Source organism: Myotis davidii, unplaced genomic scaffold (assembly GCF_000327345.1).
Source record: "Myotis davidii unplaced genomic scaffold, ASM32734v1 scaffold855, whole genome shotgun sequence".
Taxonomy (NCBI): domain Eukaryota; kingdom Metazoa; phylum Chordata; class Mammalia; order Chiroptera; family Vespertilionidae; genus Myotis; species Myotis davidii.
In genome coordinates, this window is record NW_006286978.1 from 98,193 (window position 1) to 109,822 (window position 11,630).

The window sequence follows — 11,630 nt, forward strand, 5'->3', positions numbered from 1 at the left end:
CCTCGAACTGCCCCCTTAAAAATCAAATTGCCCACCTGTGGGGCGTGGACCCCACATTGGGAACCACTGGTCTAGAGTCTGCTACCTCCTCAGCTCTGAGGGAGAAAGTACAGTGAACTCCATGGAAATGCTGCTTAAGGCGGGCACTTGCCTGCAGATGACAACAGATTACTAGTAAGCAAATCCAAGTTGATTTGTTTCTTTTTTTTTTAAATATATTTTATTGATTTTTTTACAGAGAGGAAGGGAGAGAGATAGTCAGAAACATCAATGAGAGAGAAACATCGATCAGCTGCCTCCTGCACATCTCCCACTGGGGATGTGCCCGCAACCCAGGCACATGCCCTTGACCGGAATCGAACCCGGAACCCTTCAGTCCGCAAGCTGACGCTCTATCCACTGAGCCAAACCAGCTTCGGCTGATTTGTTTCTTATAGAGAGTTTGAAAGCCACTAGATGTTGCTGTTGTCAGCTTAGTAGCTCTGTGGTGCCGGGGCTGACATCTCTTGAATCTCTCCAACTTAACCTCCAGGTGGCCACTGCTGCTTCAGCCACCACATCACATTTGAGGTGAGAAGAAAGGATTTTCCAGGGCTGTAAAGAACTGAGAGAAGGGACAGACTTCTGCTGATGTTCCAAGGGCCAGAACTGGAGAAAGTCCAGCATAGCATTGTTTCCTCTAAATACAGAACATACATATTCCACAAATTTTTTTTTTCTAAAATCTATCTGGGCTCTGGAGTAAGGCCAGTGAGGTTCAGATCCTGGCCCTACCATTTCCTAGCTGCAAAATCTTGGCCACTTACTAATTATTCCAACCCTTTTCCATCTTCTGTAATAACCATGGTAATCTGTACTGATTGTGGGAGGAGCCGTGGCATGAATATAAGATAAAGAGTTTGGGCACTCCACATTTTGGTTCCTTCACTCATTAGCTGTAGGGCCTTGGGCAACTATCTTATCCTGACTGTGCCTGTTTCCTCATGAAGCAGTGGTGATAATAATGGTGCCTAACTTATAGGATGGATGCGACTAGTAAATAAGCTAAGCCTTGGCCAATGTGGTTCAGTTGGTTGGAACATCATCCCATGCACCAAAAGGTTGTGGGTTCAATCCCCGGTCAGGGCGCATGCGTGAGACAACCGATAGATGTCTCTCTCTCTTCCCTTCTCTCTCCCTCTATCTCTTCCTCTCTTCCTCCTTCCTTTCTTCCCTCCCTCCCTTCCTCACCCTCTCTCCAAAAAACAATTTTAAAAATTCAACTCTGCCCAGCCAGTGTAGCTCAGTGGTTGAGCATCAACCTATGAACCAGGAAGCCACAGTTCAATTCCCAGTCAGGGCACATGCCCGGGTTGCAGGCTTGATCCCCAGTGTGGAGTGTGCAGGAGGCAGCCGATCAATGATTCTCTCATCATTGATGTTTCTATCTCTCTCCCCTCTGTTCCTCTCAGAAATCAATAAAAATATATATATTTAAAAATTCAACTCTTAAAAAAAAGCTAAGGGCTCAGAACACTTCCTGGTACTTAGCACTATGGAAATGTTGTCTCATGTTATTATTTAAATTAAAGCTAAGCCCTTGTCTCATAGTACCTGGCACATGGTAAATATTAGTATTAGAGTCTACCCAGCCATTTTGTGAGAGAGTTATCTAATAGAAAAGACAGTCAGTCTAATAGAAAAGAATAATTTATGGCTCTGTTTTGCATGATTTAGATGACATGGGAAGAGAGAGTGGGAGTCGCTCATTGCCCTGTGGTTGCCTGGCTTCGGCAGGAGAGGAACCCAGCCCTGAGGTGTGAGGTTCTTACCCCCATTATCATGTTGCTTCGCTCTGTGTGTCCAGGCCCGCTGCTGGAAGACTGGGACATAATCAGCCCCAAGGATGTCATCGGCTCCGACGTGCTGCTGGCTGAGAAACGGTCATCGCTGACAGCGGCTGCCCTGCCCTTCACTCAGTCCATCCTCTCTCAGGTGGTTTCAGGGACCCCCGGGACTCTCAGGTGGCTGTAGGGCAGGGCCTGCCTGGCTCCCCTGATTCTGAGTGTGCTGGTTGGCACCTGCCCCTAGCCTGCCAGCTGACCAGTGGCCTCCCCCCTCCTTCACAGGTGGGCCGCACCTTGTCTAAGGTCCAGCAGGTGCTGAGTTGGTCATACGGGGAGGATGTCAAGCCTTTCAAGCCACCCCTGAGTGATGCTGAGTTCCACACATACCTGAACCACGAGGGCCAGCTCTCCCGCCCTGAGGAGTTGCGCCTGCGGATCTATCACGGTGGTGTTGAGCCCTCCCTGCGAAAGGTGAGCCCCCTCGACCACTCACTGGATCCATTCCTCCTGCAGTCATGAGTAGCTCATGAGACACATACAGTGGACCACACTGTCATGGGATGGTGTGGTGATGCTCCCGGGCAGCAAGCTCTCCTTCCGGAGGGGCTAGGAGTCAAAGGTGGGAAGGCAAACTTGTCTGAAGGAGGACAGAGGTCCAGGGCAGGGGCGGGGTGGTGACAGATATACCCGGGGATGTGGCAGCTCATCTGTAGATCCTCGGCCTCATCCTTCTTGTCCCTGGCCAGGTGGTGTGGCGGTATCTCCTGAATGTGTACCCAGATGGGCTGACAGGCCGCGAAAGGATGGACTACATGAAACGGAAGAGTCGGGAATATGAGCAGCTTAAGAGCGAGTGGGCACAGCGAGCCAGCCCCGAGGACTTGGAGTTCATCCGCAGCACGGTCCTCAAGGATGTGCTGCGGACCGACCGGGCCCACCCCTACTACGCGGGGCCCGAGGATGGCCCACACCTGCGCGCACTGCACGACCTGCTCACCACGTACGCCGTCACCCACCCACAGGTGTCCTACTGCCAGGGCATGAGCGATCTCGCCTCACCCATCCTTGCCGTCATGGACCATGAAGGTCATGCCTTCGTCTGCTTTTGTGGCATCATGAAGCGCCTGGCTGGGAACTTCCACCCTGATGGCCGCGCCATGGCCACCAAGTTCGCGCACCTCAAGTTGCTGCTGCGACACGCCGACCCCGACTTCTACCAGTACTTGCAGGAAGCTGGTGCTGATGATCTCTTCTTCTGCTACCGCTGGCTGCTGCTTGAGCTCAAGCGCGAGTTCGCCTTTGACGATGCCCTCCGCATGCTCGAGGTCACCTGGAGCTCGCTGCCTCCCGATCCCCCTGAACACGAGGTAGAGCTCATCGGACCCCCCAGCCAAGTGGCAGACACTGGCTTCAGCAGCCACAGGGGTCGGCCTGTGCGGCAGAGGCACATGTTGAGGCCTGCCGGTGGGGGAGGTGGTGCTTTTGAAGATGCGGTTGACCACTTGGCCATGACCAGTCAGGGGCCTAGTGGCGGGGGAAGGGATAACACCAGCCCCAGGAGGGACCCTCGGGTCCAGCTGCCCCACCCCGTTGCCCTCATTAGCTCCAAGTCCCTCTCGGAGCCCTTGCTGAACTCCTCAGACCCACTACTATCCTCCTCTTCCCACCCCGATTCACCATCCTCCTCATCTCCGCCATCCTCCCAGGAGGCCTCTCCTGCTGGTGAGGTGGCTGCAGGATCCCCCCTGATACCTGAGGTGGGCTCCCCACAAGACCCTGGGAAGTCTCTGCCACCCCCACACCCATTGGGCCTGCCCCCACCCCAGGAGTTCGGCCAGGGGAACCCATTCATGCTCTTCCTCTGTCTCGCCATACTGCTGGAGCACCGTGACCACATCATGCGCAACGGGCTGGATTACAATGAGCTGGCCATGCACTTCGACCGCCTCGTGCGAAAACACCACCTGGGGCGCGTCCTACGCCGGGCCAAGGCTCTCTTTGCTGATTACCTGCAGTCTGAGGTGTGGGACTCAGAGGAGGGAGCAGAGGCCACAGCCCCGTTGTAATCAGGCTCCCTCCAGCCCACCATCAGCCCCACCAGGTCTCCATTATTTGCCACGAGGGCCTCCACATGAGGCCCTACCTCCCTGCCTGCTGGCCCTAGACCTGTTGGGGTGCAGGACCCTCTCCCCACAGGTCTGGGAATATGGGGCTCTGCTTCAGCACTGTCCCATTGAGGCTACAGCCTCTTTTCTGTTGTTGCTTTGTTTTTAACAACTGTACTTTGCACACATGAAGGTCACTGTGGTCTGTTGATTTCTCTGCCCTCTTCCTGGTTTTTGTTAGACATGGAGTCTCCAGGGGCTCTTTACCTGAGGGAGCCGAAATGCTTCACTGGGTGGAGGGTGGGTCATGCAGTGCCTTCTTCCCTGGTGGTCGGAGAGTGGATGCTGAGAATTGGGTCTAAAAGATGAGCCCAGATTGAGGACAGCTGGAGGAAGCCTTGAGGCTGCTGTGTGGTACATCTGTCTGCCTGTAAGGCTCTGGATTATAGCTGCGAATATATGTTTTCAGGACAGGCCCCTGGGTGAAGAATGAGAGAGTTCCTGACTCGAAAAGGGCAAGATTCATCACAAAGGCTGGAAAGTATCGGCTACTTAGAAACATTGGGCAGCCCCCTCTAGCCTTCTACCTGTCACCAACTCTAGGATCCAGACCCTTCCTTGGGAGTCCTAGGCAGGGGTCTAAGGCTCCTATTCTTATCACTTGCTTTGGGGCTAGCTTGAGGGACTGTGGCCTTGCCATGCCTAGGACTCTAAGCCCTAAACTGGGTTTCCAGCTTATGGGTACCTGTCTTAACTGTTTCACCAACAGACACCTTTTATTTGTCTTCTCCCACCCACTACTGTGGACAAACAAATCAAGCACTGTTACATCCCAATATTAGAAGGGAAGCTGACCATTCCTCAGATAAGGGCTTAGTCACTGGAAGAGCAGGACAAGACCATTCTCTATCTGGGGTGCTTCAAGACTGTGGGTCTAACAAGTACACATAAGGGTCTCAGGCAACCCCACACACTGAGGACCATCCAAGACACTGGAGTATCTGGCTAACCCTAGTACAACATGGGAAGGAACTACACAGGATGTGAATACCAGGAGATAGGGATCATTGGGGGCTATATTGGAAGCTGGCTACCACACTAGGTGACATAATATCCAAAACAGAAGTACTGGGACAGACGAATAATTTTAAATAAGTATAATAGATAATATAAGAAAGATAACACAAGAACAAGAGATACAAAAAGACCCCCAAAATACTATGAGAATGATAGTAGAAAAAAAAGAACAGAAAAACACTGTAAATAGAAAATATGAAATGAGATGTCAGAAGTTTTAAATAATAAGTACAAAAACAGAACACAAGAGACCCCTCATTGGATTTTTTAAAAAGGTCCAGCAGTGTACACACATATAAAAAGATTTAGAAATGTTGGAAACGAAAGGATGAAGAAAGGCTATAGGAAGGGATTCATACTTGGACTAAGTGATGGGCCCCTGAAAATCAAGAAGAGAACTATGGAAATATGGGAAATGTTCTGATAGGAATATAGATATGAATAAGCAATTTACACTAGGAAACCCAAAATCATTCTCTTTTTTGTTGTTAATCTTCACCTGAAGATATTTTTCCATTTATTTTTAGAGAGAGTGGAAGGAAGGGGGAGAGACAGAAAAACATCAATGTGAGAGAGACACATTGATTGGCTGTCTCCTGCAGACACCCCACCAGAGCCAAGGATGGAGCCTGCAACTGAGATACATGCCCTTGACCGGAATCAAACCCAGGGCCCTTCAGTCCTTGGGCCAACACTCTATCCACTGAGCCAAACCAGCTAGGGCTCAAAATCATTATCAATCACTTTAAAATACAAGTTAAAAAAACTAATGAGAAGAGCACCTTTCTATTTACTAGATGGGATGCTGCCCAATTCATTAATTGTTCAATAAAGCCAATTAGATTTTTAAGTTAAAAACTAATGAACTATGACTGTACTGGTTAGACTAGAAAATTTTAGTAAGCTGGATAATGCTAAGTGTTGATGGAGACAGAGGAATGTGGGGCCCTTCATACATTGCTCCACCTATTCCAGTTCACAATCTGACACTGCTTACAGAAATTATGTACATCCGTATGGCCCAGCTATTTTCTGAGTATACATCCTAAAGAAATTTTCACACTGGCCCAAAGGGAGCATTTACAAGGCATAATTTATTGAAATGGGGTATTGGAGGCAGTCCAGTGAACCTCATTGGGAGCACCTAGGGGTAAAATGATGCAGTGGATGTACACATTGGGGTTTATTGGAACCATTAGAAACAACAGATAGATTATCTGCACCCATAACAACACAGATGAATCTTAACATAATGCTTGTTGGGTGTGTGTGTGGGGGGGGCACACAGAATGACACTACCATTTACTTTAATTAAAAGAATAGGTAAAAACGTAGATTTTATATGTAATCACGCAAAAAGATACACATTAAACCCAATAGAATGGTAAACTGGGAAGAAGAGAAAGGTTGTTGGGTGCAGGAATAAAAGAGAATTTAGGGGTTTTGCATGGAACAACAATGAGGATGTGTCATGAATTGTGGAATATGATCAGAGATCAGACATTTTGAAAGGCAAATAAGTACCTCTTTTTTTTTTTTCTTTTGCATGGGGGTCAGATTCTCAGAGGGCTATCTAATACCAGCATGAATGTGGACAGTGTGAAAACTGTTCACATAAAACCTGGGCATAGGAGATCTGAATATGGCAAAAGTCAGACAAGTTCATTTTGTAGATGTATATGATCCTGTACTCTGAAAATTAACAAATCTAGACTGTGTTTGAGGGGCTGACCCTTAGAAAGTAAATTTCCATTCTATGGATGAGAAATTTAGTCTTTGAGGGAAACTAACCCATTTCTTCTTGAATGGGGACAGCAGCAATCGAGTCTGTCAAAGGTAGTTCAGACACTTGATGGCTCCACAAGACCAAACTGTGGGTAATGGGACACACTTTGCTTTGCATAAGTCCACTGTGTATTGTCAAAGTCCTTTCTGTGGATTAAGGGCTCAGCAACCCTGAGTGACAGCAAAAATTGTTGTGTGGACTGGGATTTACTTACTCTGGAGATTGGAGCATCCTGTTTTTTTTAAAAAGGCCCCTCAGGCAGTCAATTGGGGGCGGGGGGAGTCAAGGCTTCAGGAGGCTGTCAGATAAAGATGAGGGCTGAAGTCAGAAATGAGAATGCGCAGCCGATGTGGCTCAATGATTGAGCGTCGACCTGTGAACCAGGAGGCTGCAGTTCGATTGTCAGGGCACACACCCAGGTTGCAGGCTGGATCCCCAGTGTGGGACGTGCAGAAGGCAGTAGATCAATGATTCTCATCACTGATGTTTCTATCTCTCTCCCTCTCCCTCCCTGAAATCAATAAAAATGTATTTTTTAAAAAAAGAAATGAGAAGGAATGATGCCAGGTAAGAGGGTCCCGTGACAGGCATGTAGATGTTGGGCACAGAGAAGAAAACCTAGAGGTCAGGATCAGACACAGAAAATAAATGTTCGGTTTGATGTGAAGGCTGATGACATCAGAGAAACTGGAGGATTATCATCAGGCCCTGGAGGGATCATAAGGTTAGAGAACTAGCAAGTGAATGGAGGTTATGCTAGTAGCGGCTGCCAGGTACGTCGTCAGGGACTTAGAAAAAGACTTATTCGATGGTGAGAAAATCGTGGGAACCAATGGGGAAATGACGTCAAGGAAGAAAGGGCAGGGAAGGAAAGGGATGTGAAAGCCAAAAGGTTCGTGCGCAGAAGAGACGAAAACGGCTGGGGCCAATGGCGGGATACTTACGTCATAGTGCCCCGACCACACAAGTCTCCGCCTCCGTTCCCGGAAGCATGCAGAGAACTTGGCTTCCTACGCCCGGCAGACCACTCCTCCCATCGCCCTCGCCGGCCTCAGCCAATGAGGGCGTGCGGGGCGACGTTCAGTGACGTACACGCTACGTACGCTTTATTAAGCGTCTTCCCGCGCGATCTCCTCCTCAGTCGCTCTGCTCCTTGGCGGTAACTGTCCTTTCGGCCCTTTTACTGAACTTCCAGGTAAGTGGTGTCTGACTTATCGGAGCGGCCTCTCCTCGCCTCGCTGTTGTGCGCCGCGCCGGCCTAGAGCAAGGTGTGCAGGTGGGCAGAGGAGCGGCTTCGGACACGTAGGCTCGGGCTTCTTCGAGGCGGGCGGGTCCCGTGCTCCGAGGTTAAATTTTTGGTTTGGTGGGCTGCCGGCGCGCCGGGTCCTGGCACGGGGAGTGCCCGGAGGGGCTAGCGGAGTGACTTGGACCGGGGTTGGTCTCGGTAGTGACCACGCGGCGGCCGAGAACTGCGGGGGAGGGGGGGGGGCTTTTTCCCACGTGACCGCCGCCATCTTGTTCTGTGGGCGCACAGTGAACGCATGGACGTTCTGGGCCTGCGCTGTGCCACAAAATGACGGGCGTGGCGGCTGGGATGTTGTGGGCATGCGCGAAGGCGGCCCCCAAATGGCTGCGCCGCGGATTTCCGTCTTTTCGGGTTGCCTTCGTGGTTTCTCCTTGGTGACACCTTATTTTGCTGTTCGTGTCCGTTTTCTGTTCTCTCCATTTTTTTCTCTTCGTGCTTTGACCTCCCACCTTTCTCCCACTTGCACCCCACGATCTTCCGTGTTCTCCCCACAGGACTCGAATTCATTGCCATGTCCTCTGAAGAAGGGAAGCTCTTCGTTGGAGGGCTCAACTTCAACACCGACGAGCAGGCTCTGGAAGATCACTTCAGCAGCTTTGGGCCAATTTCCGAGGGTGAGCGGTGGGCCAGACCCATGAGGGGGTGGACAGTTACCAGAAGTCTGGGACCCTTGCGTTTCAGCAAACATTGAGAGCAAGGCCAGGGCCCCAGGCCTTCTTGTGCTACTTTTCCTTGCTGGGTTCTTAAGTCTAAGGGGCAGTTCAGGCTTTGGAGAACCGGATAACTTTTAATTGAGGATTGGTCACCTTTTGCTTCCTGTTCTCTTTCCCAGTGGTCGTTGTCAAGGACCGGGAGACTCAGCGATCCCGGGGTTTTGGCTTCATTACCTTCACCAATCCAGAGCATGCTTCAGATGCCATGAGAGCCATGAATGGAGAGGTGAGGCCTTTTACCTGCATTAGGGGTCCTGCCCCCCTCTCTACCACTTCCACCATTCTTTCTGTTTTTCCCTCTGTGTCTGCTAGGGGCAGCGCGGCCACCAAACCCCACAGTGCCCACTCACAGGAGCGTGACTGCCTTCTGTTCTAGGGGGTGGAGGGCAGCGGCAGACAGAGCCGGGCTGCCTGGGAGGCGACGACTGGTCCTGCATGAGGCCGAGAAGCCACCTGTGGATGGTTGACGTGCCCTGGGCTTAGGTAGTAGAGTCTGCAGATCTGCGGGCCTGGCCCGGAGAGGACCTCGTGAGTCTTCTGGGATGGACTCTGAAGCCTCAAACCAAGAGAGGTGTCTATCTAGCCCTAATAGTTGGGCAGCTTAGAGGAGTGGGGAGGAGAACTCACCTGAGTTCAGTCAAGATGTAAGTAGTAGCAGGGGAGCACGGTGGATTCAGGTCATTTTGTGGGATTCTATAGCTCCTGATAAAGGCCATTCTGGTCAAAGGAGCTTGTTGTGAAACATAGCACCCAAAACTTGGTGCTCAGCAGGAGTTTCTGGGCTCTTTTGCCCACCTGCCCTGCCCACTCTTGACACCACTTCCCTGTGTGACCACCAACTTATCCTCTTTATGTTTCCTTGCACCTAGTCTCTGGATGGTCGCCAGATCCGTGTGGACCATGCTGGCAAGTCTGCCCGGGGCAGAGGAGGTGGCTTTGGAGCTCATGGGCGTGGTCGCAGCTACTCTAGAGGTAATGACAATGGTAAATTTGATCATGTGGTGTGGGGAAGAGCCACCCATTAGTGGCCTATGTCTGGGATAATTGCAATTTAAATATTTTTTGTCTACTGTAGGTGGTGGAGACCAGGGCTACGGGAGTGGCAGGTATGACAGTCGGCCTGGAGGATATGGCTATGGATATGGAAGATCCAGAGACTATGGTGGCAGGTGGGTAGTCAAGGGGTTGGGGCGCTCGGGTGGTGCTTGCTTTTCTCTCCTTAAGAGCTGGGCTGCCTGGGTGTGTATACCTATCTTACCTTGGTGTTACTAGAGTTTTACAAACCGTAATGAAACTAAAAACAAATATGAGGCATATTTTGAGTTGTGTGTAATGCGTTGATAAATTACAAGATCACATAATTGCAGTGGATGATAGGTAACATGTATGTTTTGTGCTGTGGTTGTGTCTATTGCATTAATGTTTATGATTCAGTGTGTTGTGTGAATTATATACCATGTAATTGTGACTTCTATATAATGTTCACATGCTTAACATATTAGCCTGTTTTGCACATTAACTATTATAATATGTGCTGGAATATGTAAATAAGGTTTTCTATATTCTCGGGGTGTCTGATACATTTCCTGTAACACTGTGTTTTTTCCCAGAAGCCAGGGTGGTTATGACCGCTACTCAGGAGGAAATTACAGAGACAATTATGACAACTGAGATGAGGCATACCACACCTAATGTAGGTGAGACTTGTATGGGAAAACCTGTCTCCCCTGTAATCTGCTGGCCATGGAGATGAGGGGGTGTCCTTGTTGTGAAGTCCTTGTATCTTTTATCAACCCCAGAAGGTAAGCATGTCAGCCTCTTTCTTCCTGACATCACAGCTCTTCCCCTTCTTACTGTTCTCAGATACACAAAACACAAGGAATAAAACTTCTGATCCAGGATCGTCCTTCCAAATGGCTGTATTTATAAAGAGTTTTGGAGCTGCACTGAAACAACTGTTTTAGTATGTCAACTTCTATTTTTGAATTGAGCTCCCAAGGTAGCTTGTTAAAGACCTTTTAGAAAGCTCCATCTGTTTTTATTTTTTTCTCTCCCATTTAAAGACAAATTCTGGAACATTTATAGAGTCTGGAATTTTTCCTTTTACCCGTTTTTTGTTTTAAGTCTGAGCTCTCAGGAGTGGTCCTGGCCAAAAATTGAAAATTTTGGCCAGACTGTCTCCCCCTCCCCCACAAATAATGTGCATCTAAGAGACATTTTTTAAAACTTGTATACAGTGTTTATCATGGTTAAAAAGCAATTTCCAGATATAATTGCAATAAATCAAGAGCCTGGTTACTTGGATTTTTTTTTTTTTTTACTGAAGATTACTGCCCTGATTATATAGAACTTTCTTAAAATAATTATGAATGTCATTTTTTTAATACTGGAAGAAAAAATATTCTGTTGTGTTTCATGTAGTGTTTAGGATGTCTTTCATGGAGCTGATTAAAAAAATGATACCTAAAAAATTGATATTGCTGCTGCTTTTTCCTTACTCTACCTAGCTTGTAATTTAAAAATAAAGATTGGGAAAGGAGACTTTGAGTAAAGAATTTAGGGGGGTGGTGAGCAGGGACTGCTCAAAGGGCAAATAGCTCTAGAGCAGGGGTCCTCAAACTTTTTAAACTGGCCAGTTCACTGTCCCTCAGACCGTTGGAGAGCCGGACTATAGTTTAAAAAAAACTGAACCAATTCCTATGCACACTGCACATACCTTATTTTGAAGTAAAAAAAAACAAAACAAAACGGGAACAAATACAATATTTGTATTTGCATGTGGCCCGCAGGCTGTAGTTTGAGGACCCCTGCTCTAGA

General features: G+C 48.8%; 2 protein-coding genes across 6 annotated transcripts in view; both read left to right on the plus strand.

The window, feature by feature from the left end:
- TBC1D25 (TBC1 domain family member 25) overlaps window positions 1-4,142 on the plus strand; it is a gene marked incomplete at its 5' end in the record, with an annotated part of 12,579 nt that extends 8,437 nt beyond the window's left edge. Inside the window, 3 exons of the mRNA XM_006758904.2 lie at window positions 1,847-1,974; window positions 2,109-2,297; window positions 2,573-4,142. Coding sequence (XP_006758967.1) covers window positions 1,847-1,974; window positions 2,109-2,297; window positions 2,573-3,892 — 1,637 coding nt within the window. The remainder of the gene's footprint in view (window positions 1-1,846; window positions 1,975-2,108; window positions 2,298-2,572) is intronic.
- Window positions 4,143-7,883: 3,741 nt separating this feature from the next.
- Window positions 7,884-11,286, plus strand: RBM3 (RNA binding motif (RNP1, RRM) protein 3). Of its 5 annotated transcripts, none has more exons than XM_006758862.2 (7): window positions 7,884-7,989; window positions 8,595-8,714; window positions 8,933-9,039; window positions 9,683-9,785; window positions 9,889-9,982; window positions 10,424-10,510; window positions 10,677-10,769. In XM_006758862.2, the coding sequence occupies exons 2-6, from the start codon at window positions 8,612-8,614 to the stop codon at window positions 10,482-10,484; spliced, it is 468 nt and encodes a 155-aa protein (XP_006758925.1). In that variant the 5' UTR covers window positions 7,884-7,989; window positions 8,595-8,611; the 3' UTR covers window positions 10,485-10,510; window positions 10,677-10,769. The 5 variants fall into 5 exon arrangements, with proteins under 5 accessions (XP_006758925.1, XP_015416228.1, XP_015416231.1 ...); XM_015560742.1 differs by having other exon boundaries at window positions 10,427-10,510; XM_015560745.1 differs by lacking the exons at window positions 7,884-7,989; window positions 8,595-8,714 and adding an exon at window positions 9,190-9,457 and having other exon boundaries at window positions 10,677-11,286.
- Window positions 11,287-11,630: the final 344 nt, after the last annotated feature.